The sequence below is a fragment of the Erpetoichthys calabaricus genome, chromosome 17 (assembly GCF_900747795.2).
Source record: "Erpetoichthys calabaricus chromosome 17, fErpCal1.3, whole genome shotgun sequence".
NCBI lineage: Eukaryota > Metazoa > Chordata > Cladistia > Polypteriformes > Polypteridae > Erpetoichthys > Erpetoichthys calabaricus.
Genome location: NC_041410.2, coordinates 8119335 through 8146790, shown reverse-complemented (window position 1 = coordinate 8146790; position 27456 = coordinate 8119335). Strand labels below are relative to the sequence as shown.

General features: G+C 45.5%; 1 protein-coding gene across 2 annotated transcripts in view; it reads left to right on the top strand.

The window, feature by feature from the left end:
- Positions 1-22954, top strand: part of LOC114667346 (transforming growth factor beta receptor type 3-like) — a 50417-nt gene extending 27463 nt beyond the window's left edge. Inside the window, exons 11-19 of one of the 2 annotated variants that reach the window (XM_028822617.2) lie at positions 1425-1580; positions 8404-8505; positions 9110-9286; positions 13481-13789; positions 15939-16071; positions 16516-16575; positions 17710-17817; positions 17941-18052; positions 22651-22954. In XM_028822617.2, coding sequence (XP_028678450.1) covers positions 1425-1580; positions 8404-8505; positions 9110-9286; positions 13481-13789; positions 15939-16071; positions 16516-16575; positions 17710-17817; positions 17941-18050 — 1155 coding nt within the window. In that variant the 3' untranslated portion in view covers positions 18051-18052; positions 22651-22954. The remainder of the gene's footprint in view (positions 1-1424; positions 1581-8403; positions 8506-9109; positions 9287-13480; positions 13790-15938; positions 16072-16515; positions 16576-17709; positions 17818-17940; positions 18053-22650) is intronic. The other variant, XM_051920680.1, reaches the window with a different exon arrangement.
- Positions 22955-27456: the final 4502 nt, after the last annotated feature.

Genomic DNA, 27456 nt, shown 5'->3' with positions numbered 1-27456 from the left:
TCAATCTTCTGATCTCCATGTCACTCTTTTTTCTCACTCTTTTATTTTTTATTGCACTCTATTTTGTTTGACACTTACATATTTTCACTCTGCTGTACCTCACTCTTCTTCTTTTAACTTCACTCTGCTTTGTCTCATTGTTTTCACTTTGAATTCTACTTTAATTTGTTTCAGTCTTAGGAGTTTTAAGAAAATTCACCCTTCTTTGTCTCACTCTTAATTTTACTTTGTCTCAGTCTTTTGGTTTTCTTTTCACTCCTTTGGCTTTGGTTGTGCTTTGTTTTGTGTCACACTCTTCTTTGTCTCTCTCTTTTGATATTAATTTGTTACAGTCTTGTGATTTTCACTCAACTTTTTCTCACTCTTCTGGTTTTCCTCTCACTCTATTTTGTTTCACTTTGCATTGTGTCACACTCTCATATGTTCACTCTGCTTTGTCTCACTCTTCTGACGTTATTTTGACTCTCCTTTGTCTTGTGCTTATAATTTCCCTTGCACCCTGCTTTGTGTCACACTATAGCCGTTAGTTTCTTTTGTTTCACATTCTTCTTTGTCTCACTCTTTTGAGTTTAAATGTTTCAATCTTCTGATCTCCATGTCTCTGGTTTTCCTCTCACTCTATTTTGTTTCACTTTGCATTGTGTCACACTCACATATTTTCTCTCTTCTTTGTCCCTCTCTTTTGATTTTAATTTGTTTCAATCTTCTAATCTCCATGTCTCTGTTTTTTTCTCACTCTTTTAGTTCTCATTGCACTCTTTGTTTCACTTTGCATTGTGTCACACTCTCGTATGTTCACTCTGCTTTGTCTCACTCTTTTGATTTTGATTTGTTTCAATCTTCTGATCTCCATGTCTCTGGTTTTCCTCTCACTCTACTTTGTTTCACTTTGCGTTGTGTCACACTCTCATATGTTCACTCTGCTTTGTCTCACTCTTCTGACGTTGTTTGGACTCTCCTTTGTCTTGTGCTTATAATTTCCCTTGCACCCCGCTTTGTATCACACTATAGCTGTTAGTTTCTTTTGTTTCACACTCTGCTTAGTCTCACTCTTTTGAGTTTAATTTTGCTCTGCTGGTCAGTTTTTCATTTCACTCCACTTTGGTTCACACTCATAGTTTTGGTTTCCTCTCTGCTTTGTCTCACTTTTCACTCCAGTGATTGTCCCTGCCCTCTGCTTTGTCTCACTCCTCTGCCCTCTTCTTTGGCAGGCAGCGACCCTGCCATGTGCCTGACCTTCAGACAGCTGTCCTTTACGCTGCCGGGGCGGTGAGCGCAGTGTGTGCTCTTAGACCCCCTTTGGATTCCTTAAGTGGGGTGGTCTCCGAGTGGGGTGTCTCTGTCCCTTGCTGATGTGTGTTGTCAGATGAGTGAGCCCAGTGGAGTGTCACCCCTTCATTCTTTCCCTCTTCTCTGTTTTGCAGGTCGTGGGGCTCGCGTCTGCTGAGCTGACCTTGAAGAACCGCAGCTGCAGAGCCGTCCTGAACGGCAGCCATTTTCTGTGGGATTTCAACATCACGTCCTGTGGAACCGAAGCCGATCTGAGCTCAGGGTCTCTGGGGGTCCTGTATCGTAATGCGGTAAGGGAGGTGACCCACAAAGCCACTTCCAAATGGCTGGCTGTATGTTTGTAGTCTGCTTTGTTCAACAGAATCCTTCCAAGGGCTGCCCCCATGTGTACCAAGTGGTCCGTGGCGTGGAGCGGATTTTAAATAAATAATGGGCTACGGGTGTGAGTGATATCGGGGCGATTGGCCGATTGTGCCACATACACTGCAGAGGCGGGCGCCTCACTTGTGTCTCAGAGGGAGTGGCGGGCCACACCTGCACCCAGTTACACAGCAGAGGGATAAGAGGAGCCGGCGCGGCAGAAGAGGGGTGGGCTCGAGTCCGGAAAGAGACGGAGAGAGTGGGAAGTAGAGAAAAGAAAGAAGAGAACGGAAGTTGAAGGGAAAGAGAGGCAGGATCGAGAGAGGGTCTGTGACGGTGCGGGTCGGCCCCATGCTACCAGATCCCATCGGGAGCCCCTTGAACCCGCCACCGCCGGGAACACTTCCAAGGGATGAGCCGGGCAAATAAGGACCCCACACAAAGCAAAGGGGAAGGTGAAAGAGCGCAGGGCTTTTATTAAAACGAAAAGTGCAGTGGAGGTAACATGCACTTATCTGACTCCTAATCGCACGTGTGGGACCACCCTGCACCCACCGCTTACTGGCTCAACTTGCTTTATGACGATCGACGGCTCCGGGTTCAAGAGGCTGCCAGAAGCAGCCAAAAAGGGTGGAGCCAACCCGGACCCTCCACGCACTCTCACCCCCCCTTGTGTTTTTTTTTTTTGTTTGTTTTTTTTAACTAGGGGGCTGTGCCCCGCCCCCCGCTCGCTTCGCTTGCCCACAAGGTACACTGCGCCAGCCACCGTTGTGAAGTGGGGTGGGGGCTGAACGCACGCTAAGGAGATGCGGACAGATCAGCTGCTGGCAAGCTGCGCGTACGTCGATCATTCTGTCCTTTTGTCTCGTCTCCTTCCAAGATTTTTTATTTTTTTTTATAATAGAGGGAATATAATTGGCTCGCTATGATCGCCGACATGCATTTATTTATCTCTGCACACCTGACGACACACCAGACAGACTCAACTCGACTCGAATTTTATACGTTGCCCTTTTTTCCGTCTGCAGCCCCACCAGGCACGTTTCTGGGCTGCTGCTGCTACTGGATGGACGCCAAACAGGCCGGTCTCAGTCCATCTTCATTTCATTCGATGCCTTTTTGCAGCGTCTAATAATGCCACTCATGTGAATTCGATTAGATTCCATAAACTTTATCAATCCCAAGGGGGAAATTCAGACACACAAAGCAGCAGAAACATAAACTCACAGGACTGATGATCCAATCAATCAATCAGTAAATAAAAATAAATAAGTATAAATCAATAAATGTATATTGTTCAAGGATTGGGGTGGCATGGTGGCGCAGTGGGTAGTGCTGCTGCCTCGCAGTAAGGAGACTTCCCAGGTCCTCCCTGCGTGGAGTTTGCATGTTCTCCCCGTGTCTGCGTGGGTTTCCTCCCACAGTCCAAAGACAGGCAGGTTAGGTGCATTGGTGATCATTAAATTGGCACTGAGGTATGTGGGTGTGTGTGGATATTCACCTGGTGATGAACTGGCACCATGTTCAGGGTTTGTTCCTGCCTTGCACCCTATGCTAGATGGGATTGGGTTCAACACTCCCCTCAAAACTGGTCTGGATTAAGCGGTGTAAGAGCCATTTTCCTTGTTCTATAAGATTCATGAATATTTCTTAGATGACAATGCATAAATAAAATAAATAATGGGAGGTTCCGATAACCCCCGTAAACAGAATTGTATTGGTATGTTCTTACCATTTCTAACAGCTTGGAGTAAACATTATTCTACAGTTAGTTAGTGACAGCCTTGCCTTGTATAAGGTGTACAGGCATACGGTTTTTAACTGGGCACTTGCCTATGTGCCAACCAGCTTACGAGCCTTTTGAGTGTGAGAAGTAAATATGTAAGAAAAAAGCACTTAATTTATGTGTTGTGCCATACGTAAAGCGTACAGAAGAAGAAATTAAGAACCTTTAAGTATAGAAATAACTAAAGATAGATAGATAGATAGATACTTTATTAATCCCAATGGGAAATTCACATTCTTCAGCAGCAGCATACTGATACAATAAATAATATTAAATTAAAGAATGATAATAATGCAGGTGAAAAACAGACAATAACTTTGTATAATGTTAAATGTTAACGTTTACCCCCCCGGGTGGAATTGAAGAGTCGCATAGTGTGGTGGAGGAACGATCTCCTCAGTCTGTCAGTGGAGCAGGATGGTGACAGCAGTCTGTCGCTGAAGCTGCTCTTCTGTCTGGAGATGATCCTGTTTAGTGGATTCTCCATGAGTGACAGGAGTCTGCTAAGCGCCCGTCGCTCTGCCACAGATGTTAAACTGTCCAGCTCCATGCCTACAATAGAGCCTGCCTTCCTCACCAGTTTGTCCAGACGTGAGACGTCTTTCCTCTTAATGCTGCCTCCCCAGCACACCACCGTGTAGAAGAGGGCGCTCGCCACAACTGTCTGATAGAACATCTGCAGCATCTTATTGCAGATGTTGAAGGACGCCAGCCTTCTAAGGTAGTATAACCGGCTCTGTCCTTTCTTGCACAGAGCATCAGTATTGGCAGTCCAGTCTAATTTATCATCCAGCTGCACTCCCAGATATTTATAGGTCTGCACCCTCTGCACACAGTCACCTCTGATGATCACTGGGTCTATGAGGGGTCTGGGCCTCCTAGAATCCACCACCAGCTCTTTGGTTTTGCTGGTGTTCAGGTGTAGGTGGTTTGAGTCGCACCATTTAACAAAGTCATTGATTAGGTCCCTATACTCCTCCTCCTGCCCACTCCTGATGCAGCCCACGATAGCAGTGTCATCAGCGAACTTTTGCACGTGGCAGGACTCCGAGTTGTGTTGGAAGTCTGATGTATGTTGGCTGAACAGGACTGGAGAAAGTACAGTCCCCTGTGGCGCTCCTGTGCTGCTGACCACAATGTCAGACGTGAAGTTCCCAAGACGCACATACTGAGGTCTGTCTGTAAGATAGTCCACGATCCATGCCACTAGGTATGAATCTACTCCCATCTCTGTCAGCTTGTCCCTAAGGAGCAGAGGTTGGATTGTGGTGAAGGCGCTAGAGAAGTCTAGAAACATAATTCTTACAGCACCACTGCCTCTGTCCAAGTGAGAGAGGGATCAGTGTAGCATATAGATGATGGCATCTTCCGCTCCCACCTTCTCCTGATATGCAAACTGCAGAGGGTCGAGGGCGTGATGGACCTGTGGCCTCAGGTGGTGAAGCAGCAGCCTCTCCATGGTCTTCATCACATGTGATGTCAGAGCAACAGGCCGAAAGTCATTCAGCTCACTAGGACGTGATACCTTTGGGACTGGGGTGATACAAGATGTTTTCCAAAGCCTCGGGACTCTCCCCTGTTCCAGGCTCAGGTTGAAGATGCGCTGTAGAGGACCCCCCAGCTCCGATGCACAGACCTTCAGCAAGTCTTTCAAGAAAAGCTAAGTTTATAGAAGATACATTTTTTCCTTTTTTTTTGCCTTTTATTCTACGTGTGTAACTATTTTTTCTTGTTTGGATTATTCGTTTTCAACTTTCATGAAATACCTTTAAAACGAACTCTTGGACTCTGAGAATTCTTTTGACACGCGTCTTACCCGTGCCTGATGACACCTTATATTTCAGCAGCTACAAGTGAGTTAGAAACTGACGATGAAATACTGTACTTAAATATTATTTCGGTATTGAAGCAATTCAGTATTTGGTTGTTGAGGATCATTCTTGGAAATTTAGTTTTTAACTTTTATTTTGGGCAGCATGGTGGTGCAGTGGTGGCGCTGCTGCCCCGCAGTAAAGAGACCAGGGTTCCTGTCCCGTGTCCTCCCTGCGTGTCCTCCCCACGTCTGCGTGGGTTTCCTCCCAAAGACATGCAGGTTAAGTGTATTGGCGATCCTAGATTGTCTTTGGAGTGCGGGTATGAGTGTGTGTGCCCTGCGGTGTGCCCTGGGTTAGTTTCCTGCCTTGCGCCCAGCAGACCCCCGTGTGTTAGGATATAGCAGGTTGGATAATGGATGGATATTCAGATATTTCAAAATAAATTTAACGAGTGCCCCAGGAGGAAGCATTGAAATGCCTGATAGCACTGGGCAGAAAAGACCCCCCCCCCAGACCCTTCCAATCCATACTGGTCTGCATTTCTGTCTGCCCCCATCTGGTCACTCTGTGTTTTTACAGGTTAAGTGACTGGATGTCAGGGTCACACAGTGAGGCACATGCTGACCCTGACCCTGCGGCCTTGTGGGTGAACATCTGGTGCCCTTAACCACTTACAACAGGGGTGGGCTGAATGGCCTGCTGTCGTCCTGACTGTTCACATGTAAAGCACACTGGGCCATGGACAGTATTCAGCCCCCCATCCCCAAGAACTGTTCTTACATTGTATTGTCCCTGATTCCAAATGTGGAACATATTAAGGTAAAAACACTTTTCAATCGGATCTGCAAAGTGGCATATGTCATGATAAATCAGGGGTGGGCAACATCGGTCCTGGGGGGCTGCAGTGGCTGCAACTTTTCATTCCAACCCAACTGCTTAATTAGAAACCAATGATTGCCAATCTCAGACCTTTATTTGATTTTACAGCTTGTTAGTCTGCAGTGTCATGTTCCCATATCGTAGAGTTTGTTCCTTTCCAAGGAAATCATCCAAATGATCTGAAGCCTGAAACGGATCATCTCCAGTTAAGAGTTTTATTAAACCAAATAGTGTGTGATATACAGTGGTATGAAAAACTATTTGCCCCCTTCCTGATTTCTTATTCTTTTGCATGTTTGTCACACAAAATGTTTCTGATCATCAAACACATTTAACCATTAGTCAAATATAACACAAGTAAACACAAAATGCAGTTTGTAAATGGTGGTTTTTATTATTTAGGGAGAAAAAAAATCCAAACCTACATGGCCCTGTGTGAAAAAGTAATTGCCCCCTTGTTAAAAAATAACCTAACTGTGGTGTATCACACCTGAGTTCAATTTCCGTAGCCACCCCCAGGCCTGATTACTGCCACACCTGTTTCAATCAAGAAATCACTTAAATAGGAGCTGCCTGACACAGAGAAGTAGACCAAAAGCACCTCAAAAGCTAGACATCATGCCAAGATCCAAAGAAATTCAGGAACAAATGAGAACAGAAGTAATTGAGATCTATCAGTCTGGTAAAGGTTATAAAGCCATTTCTAAAGCTTTGGGACTCCAGCGAACCACAGTGAGAGCCATTATCCACAAATGGCAAAAACATGGAACAGTGGTGAACCTTCCCAGGAGTGGCCGGCCGACCAAAATTACCCCAAGAGCGCAGAGACGACTCATCTGAGAGGTCACAAAAGACCCCAGGACAACGTCTAAAGAACTGCAGGCCTCACTTGCCTCAATTAAGGTCAGTGTTCACGACTCCACCATAAGAAAGAGACTGGGCAAAAACGGCCTGCATGGCAGATGTCCAAGACGCAAACCACTGTTAAGCAAAAAGAACATTAGGGCTCGTCTCAATTTTGCTAAGAAACATCTCAATGATTGCCAAGACTTTTGGGAAAATACCTTGTGGACTGATGAGACAAAAGTTGAACTTTTTGGAAGGCAAATGTCCCGTTACATCTGGCGTAAAAGGAACACAGCATTTCAGAAAAAGAACATCATACCAACAGTAAAATATGGTGGTGGTAGTGTGATGGTCTGGGGTTGTTTTGCTGCTTCAGGACCTGGAAGGCTTGCTGTGATAGATGGAACCATGAATTCTACTGTCTACCAAAAAATCCTGAAGTAGAATGTCCGGCCATCTGTTCGTCAACTCAAGCTGAAGCGATCTTGGGTGCTGCAACAGGACAATGACCCAAAACACACCAGCAAATCCACCTCTGAATGGTTGAAGAAAAACAAAATGAAGACTTTGGAGTGGCCTAGTCAAAGTCCTGACCTGAATCCAATTGAGATGCTATGGCATGACCTTAAAAAGGCGGTTCATGCTAGAAAACCCTCAAATAAAGCTGAATTACAACAATTTTGCAAAGATGAGTGGGCCAAAATTCCTCCAGAGCGCTGTAAAAGACTCATTGCAAGTTATCGCAAATGCTTGATTGCAGTTATTGCTGCTAAGGGTGGCCCAACCAGTTATTAGGTTCAGGGGGCAATTACTTTTTCACACAGGGCCATGTAGGTTTGGATTTTTTTTTCTCCCTAAATAATAAAAACCACCATTTACAAACTGCATTTTGTGTTTACTTGTGTTATATTTGACTAATGGTTAAATGTGTTTGATGATCAGAAACATTTTGTGTGACAAACATGCAAAAGAATAAGAAATCAGGAAGGGGGCAAATAGTTTTTCACACCACTGTAAATGGAAGGAGAGTCAGAAGGAGAACTGCTGGCTGGCTCCTTTGTCATTTACAGCTTATTGCTAATAAGGAGCTGTTAAAAGCACTGAATGCTAAGATGGGGGGGGGGGGTGCTTAAAAAGTGAGACCACTAAAATGAAGCATCACAACATCATAAGTGCTCCATCAGCAATAATGGACTTCTCATTAAAAAACTAGGTTGGAACAAAAACCTGCAGCCACTGCGGCCCTCCAGGACTGGCATTGCCCACCCCTGACTTGCACCACACTGCCAACCGGGCGAATGGAATTCAGGAAAGCTTCACCTTAACAGCCGTCCCTCCGTGCTGTGCAATTAAATCAGAAACCAGAGTCGCCGCTGCTGATTAACATTTTTTAAAAAAATCTGCATCACTTATGTGTTGTCTCTTTAGGTCCTCGTGTGGACACCCGAAGCCCTAGATGGCCTTGCAAATGAGACCCTGGAAGGGGTTGACAAGGACGACCTACTAGAAGCTTCACCAAAGATCGTGGAGGTAAGAATTCTTGTCCGAAGTCTTACTTTACATGTCTTGCTTTATCAGTAGGGCAGTGGTTCTCAACCTGTGGGGCGGGCCTCCCTAGGGGGGAGCGAAAATATGAAAAATACATCTATTGAAACCAAAACAAATTAACTTAAACTACATTCTGATACTAGAAAAATAAATATAGAGTTAGATAAATGTTAAGTAGGTATAATAAAATATCATAATATATCATATGCATCTATGATATACTGAGAAAAGCGCTATATAAATGTAATGAATTATTATTATTATCATTAATTAAAAAAGAACAAATTGGTATTAGTGGGCTCCTTTCAAAAAAAACGTTAGGGGGGGCGCGATTAAAACTGTTATGAAAACTCGGGTCGCAAATACTTAACGCTGCAGTAGGGTAATGTGACTTGAACTTGACAGGCCATTGGGCTTTAGGTTCCTGGCTTACTTAGCTGCTTTATGGAATAGAGTTGTGTTCCCCTAGGAGTCCATTAGAGGTCAGTGTTCACCAAAGCTATTAAAGGCAGTCTGCTGTGGCTCATCCCTTGCAGCTTTGCTCTGAAAGCTCAACCTGGCAAATAACTTCTTGTCCCCTGGTCAGTTCAGTTGCCTTCATCCGGGTCCGGCAGCACTCATCTCTGGTCAGCACGGTGAATCGAGCCACGAACATATGAGGGGTCCCAGTCTCTTCACCCTGGATCTGTACAATTCGGAGTCATTCCAGAGGACGTCGCCCGGGCCTTGTGTCACAGCGGTGAACAGTCGCCTTTTTGTTGAAGTGAGTCACTCCAAGTCTCTTCTAACCCTTCTTGAACGTGTTCCATTGTCTCACATTCTCCTTTGTCCCTTTAAAAGCCTGATCCATCACCCAGCTTCTCGTGACGTGTGTTTAGAAGATGAAGGCTTACTCCACTTCTCCTGCTCTTTCTTTACCACTGGACCCCCCCTACTCCATGTTCACTACTTCATTAGTCCTTTTTGTTTCATCCCATCTCTCTCTAGATTCTCATCCATCTTTCCGTTTCTCGTTATCCCTCAGTAAATCCTACCTTTTCTGCTGCATCTCTTCAAATCGTGATCCTTCCATCCTCTTCTCATTCCGTGTCTTGTGATCTTACCCATTGCTACACTTACTCGGCCTCCCTAAAAAAAATTAATCCATCATTCATTTTATTTCTTATCTGTAAAAATTGATAAATCCATGCTGTGTACGTTTCTATGTTTCTCATTTCGCTTCTCTCGGATCCTCCACATCACTCCATTTCTCATTCTCTTCCTCTCTGTCTCTTTTTCCATCGTGTATTTCTCATTTCGCTTCTCTTGGATCCTCCACATCACTCCATTTCTCATTCTCTTCCTCTCATCCTCTGACCTGCTGCTTGGCTATTAAATTTCATTCCTCGAGATTCTCATCCAGAACTCTGCCCATCATTTCTCTGATGTCGTATCCTTTTTCTGATTTATTGGCTCTGTAAAACTCAGCTGTGTGGCCTGGGTTCAGATCTTTCCCCCATTCATTATCTTATCTGTGAGCAGTTGGCATGTTCTCCCTGAGCCAGATTTACTCTCACATGTCAAAGATGTGCAGGTTTAGTTAATGAACCGATCCTGTTGTCATTGGGTGTGTGTGAGAGTGAGTGGGTCCTGTCCAGGGTTCTTTCCTACATGGAAGCTAGAGGGCGCTGTTGTCCCATGAAACCCAGCAGACACATGCTCTGGGCACAAGTTTAAAAGCACCAAGCAGAATTTTACTTCTTTTCTTAAATGAAGTGCACAAAACACCACAATCACCACAATTCTCAATAGTCACAATACTCCAATTCTCCTCCCAGCAGCTCCGTCACACTCCCTCCCAACTCGGGCTCGCTTGCTGAGTCTCCCATAGTCCTTTATATAGTCCTTGACCCGGAAGTGCTCTTGTCCTTCTGTCCATGTGATTCATTAGCACTTCCGGGTCAGATGGAGACTTGTATTTTTCTTCAGCCTGGAAGTACTTCTGTTCTTCTGTTCCCATGATTAGGGAGTACTTCCGGGCTATATGGGAAATAAAAATCCTTGCGTCTCCCTGCAGCGTCACACAGCAACACCCACGGCACACAGGTGAAGCTGAACTCCATCTCCCATGGTGCACTGCGGGAATCTGGGGCACCTTTTAAGCTGCAGGGAAGTCCTCCATCTAGCGTCCTGGATGTGTCGGCCGTGTTGAGCTGCCGACCGTCCATCACACCTACTTTGCAACCACTGGGATAGACTTCAGCAGTTTGTGACCCCAATTTGGACCAAATGACTTATTTCTGTTTTTATTCATTCATATTCTATTCTAATAATCCACCTCTTACTCCATATCTGCTGTGACGGACTGGCGTGCCCCGTCCAGGGATTTGTTCCTTCCTTGTGCTTTGTGCTACCTGGGATGGCCTGTTCCTGTCTCCCTGTCCCTTGACTCTCCTTAATTCTTGCTTCTAAAGTCAGTTTCTCCAGATTCCGATTCATAACTCTACTTCTCTTTCCACGGCCTTACTATGTGATCCATGTCCCATTAGTCTCTTTCTCTTTTTTCTTAATCCATGACTGCGTTTCTCATTGCATGTCTCTGAAACTTACTATTTCACTTTGTTTCTTATTGACTATGGCCTTCAATTCCTTTGCCATTCCTCTTGACCCTGAGCTATCACTCTATTTCGAAATTCCATTTCTGTAGATTCTGATCTGTAACTCTGCTTCACATTTCTTGTCTTAATTCATCGCTGCACATCACTCTAGATCTACATTTCTCACTCTCTTCCTGTAGATCTTAGTCCATCAACATGTTTCTCTTTACATGTTGTTCAGTGTTGGTCTATTTTTTGGTTTCTCATTCATTCTTTCTAGAACACACTCAGTGACTGAATTTGTCGTTCCCTTTCTTTTGAGCCTGACCTGTCACCCTGCTTCTAAGATCCAGTCCTATAGATAGCGATCCATAACTCTGTTACTCATTCCAGGTCTTTTGCATGTGATCTTTCACTCCACTTTAGATTCATTGTGTCTAGAGCCTCTTCCATTAGGCCAATTCTCTTTTTTCTTCTCTAAATCCTGATCCTTTAATTTATTTCCCATTCCATTTCTCTAAAATATGGTCTACAACTTATTTGTTTCTTATTAATTGTCCCATTTACTTCCTTTGTCTTGACACTGACCTATCACTCTGCTTCTACAGTCGTTCCATCCATATGGATTTTGATCATAACTCAGTTTCTCATGACATATTCTTAGAATGTGATCCATCAGTCCACTTCATTCTTTTTATCAAGAGACTGTATCGTTAGTCTGTTTCTCATTCCATTTTTCACAATCCTGATTTATCGCTCCAGTTCTCAATGCTTTTCTCAAGAGCTGGCATCATTAGCCCATTTCTCACTTTCTTGATCCATCAGTCCACTTCAATTAATTTTCTCAAGACCCTGCATCATTAGTCCGTTTCTCATTCCATTTCTCACTCTTCTGATCCATCAGTCCACTTCACATTCTTTTTATCAATATCATGTGTCATGTTTCTCATTCCACTTTTCCATAATCCTTATTTGTCACTCCAGTTCCCAATGGTTTTCTCAACACCATTTGTCATTAGCCTGTTTCTCATTCAATTTTTCATTCGTAATCCTGATTTATCACTCCAGTTCTCTGATTTTCTCAAGAGTCTGCATCATTAGTCAGTTTATCATTCCTTTTCTCACTCTTCTGATCTGTCAGTCCACTTCTATTCATTTTCTCAAGAGTCTTCATCTTTAGTCTGTTTCTCATTCCATTTCTCACTCTTCTGATCCATCAGTCCACTTCACGTTCTTTTTATCAATATCATGTGTCATTAGCATGTTTCTCATTCCATTTTTCCATAATCCTGATTTGTCACTCCAGTTCCCAATGGTTTTCTCAAGAGTCTTTATCATTAGTCTGTTTCTCATTCTATTTCTTACTCTTCTGATCTGTCAGTCCACTTCACATTCATTTTCTCAATACCATGTGTCATTAGCCTGTTTCTCATTCAATTTTTCACAATCCCTATTTATCACTCCATTTCTCAATTATTTTCTCAAGAGTCTTCATCATTAGTCAGTTTCTCATTCCATTTCTCACTCTTCTCATCCATCAGTCCACTTCATTCATTTTCTCAATACTATATGTCATTAGCATGTTTCTCATTCCATTTTTCCATAATCCTGATTTGTCAATCCAGTTCCCAATGGTTTTCTCAAGAGTCTTTATCATTAGTCTGTTTCTCATTCTATTTCTCACTCTTCTGATCCATCAGTCAATTTCACAATTATTTTCTCAAGAGTATGCATCATTAGCCTGTTTCTCATTCAATTTTTCATAATCCTGATTTATCACTCCAGTTCTCTGGTTTTCTCAAGAGTCATCTTCATTATTCCTTTTATCATTCTTTTTCTCAATATCCTGATCCGTCGGTCCACTTCAGTTCATTTTCTCAAGAGTCTTCATCATTAGTCTGTTTCTCATTCCATTTCTCACTCTTCTCATCCATCAGTCTACTTCACATTCATTTTCTCAAAGCCATGCATCATTAGTTTTTTTTCTCATTCCATTTTTTCACAATCCTGATTTATCACTCCAGTTCCCAATGGTTTTTTTCAAGAGCCTCCATCATTAGTTAATTTCTCATTCCATTTCTCACTCTTCTGATCCATCACACTGGTTCCCAGTGCTTTTCTTTAGACTTTGATAAATCACTCCGCTTCTCCTTTTATGAGGCTTGACTGCATGTCAAGTCAAATGCATCACCCAGTTAGCCATCTGATTGCAGTGTAGGATCTCCTCACATGAAAAACATTTCAACCTTTATCTTTCTCTTCATAATTTTTTGTTTCTGTCATTTTACCCTATGAAACTGCAGGACAGAGGGCGCCACTGAGGCAGTCCTACTAATTTTGCAGTCACATTTCCAGTTTGTTTTTTCTGTGTCTGCTGCTAGGCCTCCATGCTTTGGGGTGAGCCCGGTTTGGGTTTAAGGATGCAGTCCTGCTTTGTGTCACCCCTCTCTCATCCTGAGGGGACCCCTAGATGGCCAGTCATTTCTGGGACGTGTCCTCTGGATGAGTCAGTCTCCTTCTATGATGAAGAGCACCAAGAAGAGCGATGGGAACGACAGGACAGAGTGCGCTTTAGCTTCATCCTTCGGCCTCGCTTCAACAACTCTGTACAGTTTCTCCATTGCAGAATGTCCATGTGTGGAGTTGGAGTGGATGGCACCGTGTTACGCCATGGAGCCCATCTGCCCCCGGTATGTGCCTTCAGATGGGGTAACAGTGTGTGAGATCACATATGAAAGGCAAGATATATGTAATGTTGCCAATTTTTACTGTAAATCAACCATAGCTGGCTTTGAGACTTGGCATAATGTTCCTACATTTGTAGACTTCAGTGTACAATTAAAACAAGTGTGTGGGTTTAATGGGAGACTGTGGCACAATGGCTAGCACTGCTGGAGAGTCCCAGATAAGTCATGACCTGCTCACCATGACTGTAGTGTTTGTGCGTTCAGATCTTGTGCTCTTCTCCTAACGCCATTTAAGGTGTGACAAGCAGGCCAGAACAGGCTCAGCCTGGAAAAGACATAAATGAAGACCACCGTTACATGGCTGGAGAAAACGTTATTGTTTATTACAGTTGGAGCACAGGCAGGTTAGGTCCCTGTCCTGGCATAACACGGGTTGAATTCCCTGGCAGCCTTGTGGTCCGGGGTCAGCCTCACTGAAGTTTGGCTCAGTTCCATTCCTGAAGGTGGCACCTTCTTTTTTGAGGTTGTCTCAGCATTCCTGATGCCTCCACTTTACAAAGACATTCGGTCAGGTTGGCCAGCATCTCCTCAGTGCCCATATGCCCGTCTGTGTGTGACATTAGGACTCAGGGGTCCCAGTCAGAGGGGATTCTTGTGCTGCATTCACTCAAAGGCGGAAATAAACCTAAGCTATGTTATAGTCTTATCAGATGGTATCATATTGTGTTATATCATAGAATATGTCTGGTATTATATGATATGATTTGATAGAATACATATATGATACAATACAGCATATGTGAAATTATGCAATTTAGTATGAGATGCAATATGATAAGTATGATATCATATCTAATGTATGATATCGCAGTGTATCATATATGTGGTCATATTGTTTATATCATGTCATATATCATATTGTATCATATCATATTATCCTATCATATCACATATTGTCATATAATGTCATTCACAAAACCCACTTATTCCAGTTTATGGGTCATTGGGGAAAGGCAGAAGTCAGGAAGCAATGATATATACTGTATACTATGATGTGATGCAATAGGATGCAATGTGAAATATGCTATAATACATATTATATTATATTGTACTAAATCGTATCACATCATATTGTCATGTCCTATCATATATTCTATCATAGTGTATCAGATCACATTCTCATATTGTTTTATATCAGTTCATATCATATTATATAATATCATCACACTGTCATATTGCATCATATATTGTCATATTGTATTAAATCATGTCACATCATATCGTCATGTCATATGTCCTATATATAATTTTAGCACCATATATCCTATCACTGTGTATTAAATCATATACTTGTATTGTTTTATATCAGTTCATATATCATATCATATTCTTATAGGTTACTATATCACATTGTCATAACATACATTGTATCACATCATATCATATTATATAATACAATCACATTGTCATATCGTATTGTATCGTATCATATTGTCATATTGTATTAAATCGTATTACATCATATTATATCATATACTGTATCATATATTCCATTATAGTGTATCATATTCTCATATCAGTTCATGTCATATATTATCAGATCATGCTATATAATATTGTCATCTCATTCATTGTATTGCATCATATCATATATATTGCATCACATACAGTATACTATCATAATGTATTAAATCATATGCTCATATTGTTTTATATCAGTTCATATCACATCTATTGTATTGTATCCTATCATATCATGTATTGTCATATTGTATTAAATTGTATCACATCGTGTTGTCATGTCATATATTGTATCATATATTCCATCATAGTGTATCATATCATATTATCATATATTGTCATATCATGCATTGTATCACATCATATATTGTATCATATATCCTATCCTGGTGTATTCTATCATATTCTCATATTCTATCATATCATCATAGTGTTTCATACCGTTATTTCATTCTCAAAACCAACTCATTCCAGTTTAGAGGTCATGGGGGGGAAAAAGCACATGGCACAAGGCAGCCAATCACACAGAGCCAATTTAGAACCGCTGCCTAGCCTGGCATGTATTTTGAGTGGTCGTCTGGTGCACCTCGGCTCACGCTGTCCCCTCTCTCTCTCTCTCTGTCCCTCACAGTGTGTTTCTTTAGATGACGTCTGCACCGGCCACACGACGCCACCCTCAGGTGAAGCTCTCAGTGGCCCGTTTGGCCGGACCCTCTCCAAGCCCATAGTGGTGACCATAGAAGGGGGAACAACGCAGTCTTATGGTGAGTTCCTTCCTCCAGTAACATTTCTTGTCCAGACAAAGACCAACCTCAGGGTTTCTCAGACTCTGTCCTAATAACTCACAACCAAGTTTTCATTTTCTTTCCCCAAACGAGCAGAATAAGAAAACAAAGCACAGTTTGCCCGCTGATTTTTAAAAAGCCACATTGGCTTGGTGGGGTGTCGCCCGGGGTCTCGGTACCAGTCCTTATCCTGTAGTTGGCACCGGAGAGTGGTGACAGGCCACATGTTGGTTGGACATGCAAGTAAGAAAAACAGCGACGGTGAAACACGATGCTTGTGAGCCATGAGTGGGGTCATTTGGATTCGTACCCACCTGGCGCGGCACATCCAGCCCTTACAACACCAGCACTCGCAATAAGGAACAAGCCAGCGCTTTTGTACCAATAAATCACTTTTTAATTGTTTTTTTTTTTCTTTTTAAGAAAAGCGGACTGGAATGCTGGGGACCAAACCTTCTGCCAATTCTCCCCTCTCTGCTTCTTGTAAGTATCCGGCTTCGGTATGTTCATGACCCCTCCATAGTCCACTGTGTGCTACACATGGCCTGGGCTGGTGCCACACCCCTACATCACCATGGCAACACAAATCTGTCATGTGAAACAGTAAGGGCACCCCAGGAAATGTTTGGGTTTTTCTTTTTGAAGATATGTGGACCTCCAGATTTTATCTTCGTTTAAACAAGACCACCTGGTAAACTGGGGGAAAAGCAATGAAAAGCTCCCAGTGCAATAATTTATTCAATGACAAATGAACAGATATACCATTTGTGGGGGGTAAAAAAAAAAGTATGCCACCCCCATGGCCCTGAAGCTGGCGTCTCAAAATTCTAATGAAGGGTTACATCCTGAAGGCCTGTTGTGTTGCCCCCTACTGGTTGTCTGCCGCAATTGACTCACCTCCTGCATGTGAAAATTGACTTGGCAAGGGTCCGTGTAGGAAAAGCCCCCTTATATTTGTGAAAACCAACACCACGGAGATCTTCTAAAATTAACTAACGCTGTATTTTGACAATATTGAGAAATGATAAGTTGTGCTGAGCGGAATAGCCCTTTCTCATTAGTAAGGCTTTAAATGTTAAATGATGGGTGCCAGTTGCATGTGCCATCTGAGAGAGCTTGGCACGTGAGCACCAGTCCTGCACCACGGGCTCATCTGATGATAAAACCATTTAAAATAAAACTGCTTGTCATGCTATCTGCTAAACACTGATGGAGGGTGTGGTTGGAATGAGCCCCGCCTCCCATTACCGAAGAGCTGCTCTCTGATTGGATATCTTCACCCTAGGCCCCACCCTCACCTTCTTGTCTCCTTCTTGACATCATAGGCTGTAACTCAGCTGCCCTCCACTGACCACTTGCCACCCCAGCCATGGGATGGTCACAGATAATTAGATAATAGGGTTCCAGTCTTCTGCCAAGGTAACTATGCCACCCACTGACAGTGCCTCCGGCCCCTCCTCCATGTTTTCCTCTACAGTCATCCCATTCTGCGCGTTTGCCCACATTGCCCAGTGCTGCCCGCCATATCAGACCTCATGTTGACCCATCTCCACCTCTTCTGGCCCCTTTACTGTTGACACGTCATATTGACTCACTGTCTGTCTCTGTCTTGTACAGACCTGTTGGCAGGCCTGGAGACCCCAGTGGTGGTTGGCATCGCGTCCGCTGCCTTTGTGATTGGAGTTTGTCTGACCGGAGCCTTGTGGTGCATCTCTTCAAGAACAGGTACCTCCAGAAGGCAGGCAGGCAGAAGAAAGTATGCAGGAAGTGGGGGACAGGGCCAGGGGAGGGGGGGTAGGAGGTCATCCTGGGCTGATGTCACTCCAGCGTCCCCTCTTTCACACACAGATATTACAAGGCACCAGTCAAGGACGCCCCCTATGGACAGAAGGGTTAAAACCACTGAAGAACCTCAAAGCCCCACTTCAGGCTCAGAACAGATGAACAGCTCAGTGTAGAGGTGAGTGGGGTGGCATACCCATGGAGTTTGGGTACTCTCTAACGTGGGCTACGGTAGAGGGCGACATCTGGGTCAGGCCAGTCATTGTTGGGGGTGAGTTGGGCAACCTTGTCTTAGGGTCAGTAGGTCAATGCCAAGGAGTGTTGTGTAGTATAATCAAAATGTCCTCCCATCCCTTTCAGGGTCAGTCGTTGACATCTGAGGAGACTTTTGTGTAGTGTCACTTCACTGGTCACCATTCACTTCAGTGGTCACTTGTGGATTTCAGCTTCAGTTTTGGTCATTGACTTCTAGTGGAGGTGTTTAGTGTGACCACAGTGTCAGCCATTTTACCTCAGTAGGCAGTTATGTAGCAAAGCCATGGTGGTAGGGCACTCTCATCACCACTCTACGGTGGAGGTTAACATCCAGGTCAGGTCACTCATTGTGGAGATGAGTTGTGCAGCTTAGTCTTTGGATCAGTAGCTGATGAAGTGTGACCACAATGGCTGCCATCCCTGTCATTGTCGGTCATTGACATCTTTGGGGACTTGTGGAGTGCCACCTCACTGTGCACCATTCACTTCAGTGGACACTTGTGGATTTTAGCTTCAGTTTTGGTCATTGACTTCTATTGGAGGTGTTTAGTGTGACCACAGTGTCAGCCATTGACTTTAGTCAATGAAGTCTGTATAACCATCAGCATAAAGTGACTCCGTGAGAACCCTAACTACAAAGAGGACTATTTCATCTATGTTAGGTAGAATGCCCAAAGGGGACTGGGCGGTCTCGTGGCCTGGAACCCCTACAGATTTTATTTTTTTCTCCAGCCTTCTGGAGTTTTTTTTTTGTTTTTTCTGTCCACCCTGGCCATCGGACCTTACTCCTTTTTATGTTAACTAAGGTTGTCTTATTTTAATTTCTTATTTGTCTTTTATTCTTCTTTTCTTCATTATGTAAAGCACTTTGAGCTACTTTTTGTATGAAAATGTGCTATATAAATAAATGTTGTTGTTGTTGTTGTAGTGAGAAGTTGTGTAGCACACCCATGGAGCTAAGACACTCTCAGCAGTTCTCTGCTCTAGAGGAGGACATCTGGGTCAGGTCACTCATTGTGGAGATAAGTTGACTTTCATTGCCTTGGGGCTCAGTGGAGAAAGGAATTCTGTGGCATTGTCTTCTAGTCAGAAGATTAATGCTGAGGAGAGTTGTGTAATAGAATCATAACGTCCACCATTCCTGCCAGTGCTGACATTGACATCCTTCACTGTTCACGTCAGCGAGCACTTGTGTATTGCAGTCCCTGTTGTGGTCATTGGCTGCACTGTAGAGTGGTGTAGTTTGACCACAATGTCAGCCATTGACTTCAGTGGACAGTTGTGTAGCATAGCCATGGACTGAGGGCACGCTCACCAGTACTCTGCAGGTGAAGGTTACCATCCGGGTCGGGTTGCTCATTGCGGAGATGATTTATGCAGCTTTGTCTTTGGGTCAATAGCTTGTGAAGTGTGACCACAATGGCTGCCATCCCTGTCAATGTCGGCCATTGACGTCAGAAGAGACTTCTGGAGTGTCACCTCAGTGTTAACCATTCACTGCAGAGGACACTATTTGGATGCCAACCTTGGCATTTGGCCTTTGACTTCAGATGGGGTTGGCACAATCCCACTAATGGGCTGCTGCGTAGGGTGAAGTGTGGGTCAGGGCTGGGGGTGAGCTGTGCAATATGGTCTTGGGGTCAGAAGACCAGCGCTGAGGAGAATTGTATGGTGGGACCATAATGTCAAACCACTGATGCCAGAGGAGACTTGTGTAGTGTAAGCTCCGTGTTCACCATCATTTTAGGAAGCAGTCGTTTATTGCAAACTCGGTTGTGGTCAGTTGTGTAGTGTGACCACAGTGTCAGCCATTCAATGCAGTGGGCAGTTATGTAGCACAGCCATGACGGTAGGGCACTCTCACCACTACTCTTTGGAGATGGGTACTGTCTGGGTCAGGCCACTCATTATTGGGGGTGAGTTGGGCAACCTTGTCTTAGGGTCAGTAGGTCAATACCAAGTGACGTCGTGTAGTATAATCAAAATGTCCTCCCATCCCTTTCTGGGTCAGTCGTTGACATCTGAGGAGACTTTTTTATGTAGTGTCACTTCACTGGTCACCATTCACTTCAGTGGTCACTTGTAGATAGAAGCCTTGGCATTGGACTTTGGCTTCACTGGAGAGTTCTGTAGTTTGAGCACAGTGTCAGCCATTTTACCTCAGTGGGCAGTTATGTAGCAAAGCCATGGTGGTAGGGCACTCTCACCACTATTCTGGGGCGATGGGTACTGTCTGGTTCGGGTCGCTCATTGTGGAGATGAGTTGTGCAGCTTTGTCTTTGGGTCAGTAGCTGGTAAAGTGTGACCACAATGGCTGTCATCCCTGTCAGGGTTGGCTGTTGACATCAGAGGAGACTTGTGGAGTGTCACCTCACTGTTCACCATTCGCTGAAGAGGACACTGGTGGATGCCAACCTTGGCGCTGACCTTTGACTTCTTCAGGTGGAGTTGTGTAGCATACCCATGGAGTCACCACAGAAGACTACTGGATTCACTTGAGGGTTATTTGTGTAGTGCATCCTCAGCTGTGGTCATTAACTTCAGTATCTTCATGGTCCATTTGCCCTCAGGGGTCAGTTGTGTCGTGTAACTCGATGTCAGCCTCTTTACATCAGCGGAGAGTTTTGCCGTGTACCCTCGGTGATGGGCATTGACTTCAAGGTGCAGTTGTGTAGTGTCACTGCAGTGTTCACCAGAGTCTTGTCACATTGCTACTAGCAGAAGGGCCCAGCATGTGTCATCAGGCCACTTTAGATGGTCCAAGCTGCAGCCAACCCATCTTGTATTCAACCAGCAAAGACAGACGACGGTCCCAACTCCTCCCTTCAGGTCACCACAGTGCAGCACACATTAAGTTCGGATCCCTGATGTTTGCCTACGGAGCAGGCAGTGGGTCAGCCCCTCTAGTATATGGAGACCCCCAGTGAGGTCCTCTGCTCCTTCTCGTTCACTCAGGTCTGCCAGTTATCCGCGTTTGGTGATGCCTCCTTTGCGTGGTGTCAAGTCTCAGTCCAGACTTTTTCATTTGTAGCTCCTAGTTGGTGGAGTGAGCTGCTGACTCCCTCGATGTGTTTAAGAAGTGATTGAAGACCTCTCAAGTTCTGTGAAGACTGGTCAGATTGTTTTATCGCTCTGTGGATTTCTCTTATTGTTCATTGATCGCTTTTTGTTACAGCTCTTCACTTGCGGTGCTCCACTTTGAAACCCTTGTCCTGCCTCTCAGACTGATGTTACTCGATTAGGTGGACTTCCTTTGTAAGTCACTTTGGATTAAAGCCTCTGCTAATCAAATACATAGTAGTGTGGAGTCCGGAGGAGGTACTCGTAGATGGGAACCATGTAGGGTATAGCTGCTCACCACTCCTGGAGGTGTGTGCCTGGTGCCACCTTGGCATCGAGTGAGAAGTTGTGCAGCATAGCCAGGGGTCAAGGGTCTGGCTATAAATTAAGTTGTTTGTTGTGGCATTGAGTGGTGGTAGCTCAGCAGAGTAGAGTAGTTGTGTAGTGTATCCAGGTGGGCTTTCCACCCCCTGTAATGGGGAGCTCTCCAAATTAGACTTGAGGTCCGACGTCACGTTTGAGAGTATCTGTCAGGTTATTCTGTACTTTGTGGACACCAGTGGCCTTGTCCTGGTACACAGCATAGACTCGGGTTCAGACGTGCTGTGATGTTAAGGGAGCTGCTAATGGTGTGTCCCCACCTCGGCAGCCACCGATTCTAGCGGCCCATCATAAAGAGGAAGCGTTGATGCTCAGGATAAGGGGTTTGGAGAGGTTCAGATAGCGTAATGCCGGCTTGCGTAGGCCCTTCTTGGGGTCCAGACAGTTTGATTTGATAGCACGAGTTACGTAGCGTAGTCGGGTTGAAGACATGCGGTTCCACTTTAAAAGTTACGACACTCCGTTTGGACTTGCATAGCTTATGGTTAGGATGACACTGTGGTATCACCTCAGCCAGACCACCTACTGTAGTGAACAGCTGTCCATAGTGGTCTTATAGTGGTCTTCAGGGCCATTCAGAAGCTGTGAGGTCCAGTTGGGAGGCCAAGGCAGGCAGCTTGATGTTTGGAGAAGGAGCCGTGTCATCTCGGGCCGTTTAGTGTCACACTTAAGGGACAGACAGGCTGTCACCCCATCTCCCACAAGGAGAGCTGACTCTCCCTGCCTCCACTCGTACTTTGTATAGTGCCTTTCACAACAAGGTTATTATTTTTTTTTCCCCTCTCTAGGAGATCTGCAGCCACAAAATGGACCCTGATGATTTGTAAAGTTGTTAATTGATAAAGGGTGTTGTGCCTCCGTCACTGTTTCTGTATTGTGCCTTTAGGGGTGGGCTGCTTAATCCCACCCCGCAGCAGCAGCAGCAGTGGACGCCTTAAGGACCCCTTGTGGCGTCTTTATTAGAAGCTGGAGTTGGAGAAGTGGGAGGGTCCGTGGGGGCGTGGCTAAGAGAAAGCGGGCGGGGTTTGAGCCCAAGGCTCTGACGTGTGGGCGTGGCCCTCTCTTTGCTTTGTCATTCAGCTCGGTGATCCTCAAGGAAGCAGCTGCACTTTATTCCTCTCCCGACTCGCCCGCTGTGTCCCTGCGCTCGTGTTGTGGCCGTCCACGTCAACTGAAGGAGCGACGGCTTGGCATGTGGTGACAACCGAGATGACACCGTGTGGACTTCGGGCACACGCTGACTGTGCAATCTGAGGACCAACAGGAAATAAAAGAAAGGAAGAAAACAATCCAGGGATGTTCTTTTGTATCATTTTTGGTTAGTTTGTATGGCCTCAAGTCTAGCTTCGTACTTTATTGTAATAAATCTTTATTTTAAACGTGATCACCCTTTGTGCGTTTCTTTTCGTTTGTGTACGGCCATCAGAGAGGCACCTTTGTTAACCCTTTAATGGGTGGTGGGCTATCTTTGTGATCCCGTCTGCATGGCGTCACAAAATCTAATGCTGTGCAGGTTTGTGACGTCCTAACTTCTCTCTCGCCAGCCGTATCTCCTAAAACACCGAAGGAGGAGAAGTAAAGAAAACCAAAAACTTCAATCTCTATAATAAATATAATTTTTAATGAGAGTAGAGTATCAATGACACTTGTGGGCGGTTGGTCTGCTCAGTTATATAGCAGAGGGGCTTGTTCATCAGTTTCAGCTGCTTTGGTGCACTAGAGGGGCCACAATGAGACGACCCCCAAAACAGGAATGAATGGGTTAACAGCTGGAGGGGGGCCACTGACATTTTTCCCTCCTCATCCATTTTGTCACTCATTTTGCATTTGGCTACGGTCAGTGTCACTACTGGTGGCATGAGGCCATACCTGGACCCTACAGAGCTGGCACAGGCAGTCCATCTTCTCCAGGATGGCAGTCACCTCAATACCACGTGCCATTGCCAGAAGGTTTGCAATGTCTCCCAGCACAGTCTCAAGGGCATGGAGGAGATTCCATGAGACTGGCAGTCCCTCTAGGAGAGCTGGACAGGGGGGGGGGGGGGCGTAGAAGGTCCTTAACCCATCAGCAGGACCCACCGGTCCTGGAGGAACAAGATGAGCACTGGCAGAGCCTACAAAACGACCTCCAGCAGGCAGGCAGGCCACTGGTGTGAATGTCTCTAACCAAACAATCAGAAACAGACTTCATGAGGGTGGCCTGAGGGCCTGACGTCCTCTAGTGGGCACCGTAGAGCTCGATTGGCATTTGCCGTAGAATACCAGAATTGGCAGGTCCACCACTGGCGGGCGCCCTGTGCTTTTCACAGATGACAGCAGGTTCACCCTGAGCACATGTGACAGACGTGAAAGGGTCTGGAGAAGCCTTGGAGAACGTTCTGCTGCCTGTAACTTTGTTCTGCGTGACTGGTTTGGTGGGGGGTCAGTGATGGTCAGTCTGGGGAGGCATATCCATGGGGGGACGCACAGACCTCTACAGGCTAGACAACGGTAGGAACCTTGACTGCCATCAGGTATCGGGATGAAATCCTTGGGCCCATCGTCAGAGCCTATGCTGGTTCCTCCTGGTGCACAACAATACCCGGCCTCAGGTGGTGAGAGGATGAAGGAATTGATACCATTGACTGCCCCCCCACTCCACCCACCTACACGCTCATTTGCCTGACCTCAATCCAAAAGAACACCTCTGGATGTGACATTGTGTTTCGGTCCATCCGACGCCTCAGCCTGTCCAGGAGCTCAGTGATGCCCTGGTCCAGATCTGGGAGGAGATCCCCCAGGACACCATCCATCATCTCATTAGGAGAATTGAGGGGCCATACAAACTACTGAGTACAATCTAGAGTTGCTACAATGAAATTTCGGCCCAATGGACTTGCCTGCCTGCCACATCATTTGTTCCCTTTGATTTTCGGGGTGTCTTTGAGTTCAGCCCTCTCTTTGTCGGTTGGTCCTTTTCATTTCCATCCTTTCGTTCCTCACACGTCACCATCTCAGTCCAGATCAGTAGAGATGGCCAGCAGGAATGTCTTTCCCATTGAGGTCTGATGTGTTTTCTAAGTGGTCCTTTCATTTTTTTGAGCAGTTTATAATAATTAATGACATTTATATCACTCTTTTCTTGCTAATTAAAGCTCTTTAGGGGTGATTAGGAGGTCAGAATGGCTAGCACACCCTACTCTTATGTTGGTGAAGAAGATGAGGAAGAAGAACACAGCATTGCATTTATATAACACTTCACAAGACCCTCAAAAGAGCACCACCACCACTAATGTGCAGCATCTGCTGTGATGAAGCGAGGGCAGCCATTTTGTGCCAGTCTGCTCACCACACATTAGCTGTTAGGTAGTGAAGGGGTGGGAGAAATAGTTAGGGTAAGATTAGGGGGGCCACAATGACTAGGCCATGGTGGGCAAATTAGCCAGGACATTGAGGTACACCTTACAATTTTCTATCCTCGGTTTAAGGTCTCATCTCAAGGATAGCACCATCTTTACAGCACAGTGTCCCTGTCGCCACATAGGGACATTGGGGTCCCCAACCGGACCACAGAGTAAGCGCCCCCTGCTGGCTTCACCAACACCTCTTCCAGCAGCAGCAACCCAAGCTTTTTCTTAGGTGGTCTCCCATCCAAGTACTGGCCGAGTCTGAATATGCTTAGCTTCAGGTGGGTGACCTCTTCTGAAGGGTTCTTCACACAGAGCAAACTGGAAGAGGGTCCAGGGGGCTTTTCACAAGAGGATACTATTATAGTCCAGGATGGCCTTCATGACGTAAGGTCCACTGGTCTCTGTAGTCATGAGGTGAAAAGGGCGCCCACCATCTTTGTAACTGGAACAATACAGCCGTGGAACTTTCTGGAGCCTCAGTGAGGGGGAGCAGTGGACACCACAGAGGGGGTCAGCACAGACCTGATGAAGTCAAGGACTGACACCTTCTGGCCCCCATGGATTTTCTTATGTGTGTAGTCTCCTCGGTTGTCTCCTCGCTTGGTCATCAGTTATGGACAGCCCTTATATTGATGATGAAGAAGAAGAGGACAGCATTGTGTTTTCATAGCCTGGATGATCAGAGAGGAGTCCACTTGGACCCTCTTATAGTGTGTAAATTGTGGATCCTAATGTCCCAGTGTTGTGACAGGGACACTGCGCTGTAAAGATGGTGCCATCGTTTTATAGACCCTCAAAGTGGCTTTACATAGAAAGTGGGGAGCCATTTCCACCACCACCAATGTGCAGCATCCACCTGGATGAAGTGACGGCAGCGAGAGACAGAGACGTGTTGGGGGGACACTGAAGGACCAGGTCATGGTGGGAATTTCAGCCCACCCCAATCTTTCTGAAAAATGCCAAGGGACCTTTTATGAGCACAGAGAGTCAGGATCTCAGTTTTATGTCTCATTTGAAGGATGGCACCAACATCTATACAGCACGGTGTCCCTGTCACTGCACTGGGGGGACATTGGGATCCACAAGTAGACCACAAAGCAAGCGTGTGCCCCCTTGCTGGTCTCCACAGCAAACCAAGCTTCTCCCTAGGTGGTCTCCCATCCAAGTACTGGCCGAACTCCGAACATGCTTAGCGTCGGGTGGGTGACCACTTCTGAAGCTCAGGTGGTGTGGTTGCTAACAGGTGATGCTCAGAGGTGGGTTCGTCCCAAGCCATAGTGATGTAGGTGGGGTGGTGGTGGTGGTGGTAGAAGGACAGAAAACCAATTAAAAAAAAGGCTTTGGCTTTTGATTGAATCCAGTAACTCAGCCCGGGCCATTCCAAACATCCTTCACGTTCTTGTGAGTTTCTTTTCTTCACTCGACTTTTCTTCGGAGCCCCTTTGTCCACCCCCGTGTTCATTCAGGGGTCTTTTCAGCTCCTCAGCTATCCAGAGAGGTTGTTGTTTCTGAGGGCTGCGCTCTGTTTTTGAGGGCACAATCACAGAAGTTCACATGGAGCTGAACCTTATCAGCTGTGATGCATGAACCCACTCTGGCTGGGGGGGTCCCCGTTGTGCCCAGACTCCGCCTACTGACTTCAGGGTGTGTGTGTGTGTGTGTGTGTGTGCAGTCCGTAGCCACGTGTTAAATATACACACACAGAGTCCCCAAACAGCTTGTTTCCCTGGCAACCCTGGACTCTTCCCGGCACCCCACAATCCCCCCTCCCACCCCCCACATTCATCTTTTATCCCTATTATCTTGCCAAGTTCTGATTGGATGTCCGATGAGCAGCTGGAATCTCTTTGCTTGAGCGTTGCCAAGGGCGACCGCTTCCAGCACTCCACCGGGGTTGTCGATTGGCTGCTATTTTTGCAAATTGGGCCCTCTCTCTTTTTTTTTTTTTTTCCACGAGCGAAAGAAAAATCAAAGAAAAAGAGTAAAAAAAAAAGAAATCCGGGCGGACAATGTCATTATTCCAAAAATAATAAAACAAGGCGAGGACTTGAAGCAACTTTAAAGGTAAGAACACGCGGCTTGGAACTTGATGCTTGTTCTTTATAGAGGGGATTTCAGAAGCTGAAAGAGTTAAGAGGGGGGGGTGTTTGGGTTTTGGGTGGTCCATGGTGGGCCGTGAAATGATGGAAATGCATAAGATCCTCCATCGGACCCCCTGAGAGATGCTTGCCAGCTTCTTCCTCTTTTTCTGCATAGCCATTTACCTCAGGATTGACTGCCCACCTTCACCATGAATTCCAAACTCCTCATCACCCCTCCAGGAATTATCCGGAATTGCTGCCGAGACTAAACATAAAGTGAGAGGCGGCTCACCGGAGCCTAGAGCAGGTGGGACCCTGACAATCCCCCCACCCCTTTAAGCCCGTCTCTGCCTTATGGCCACTGCGTGTTGTTAGCCTTCACGTCGTCCTAAGTCAGGATTTTCCACAGTCGTTGC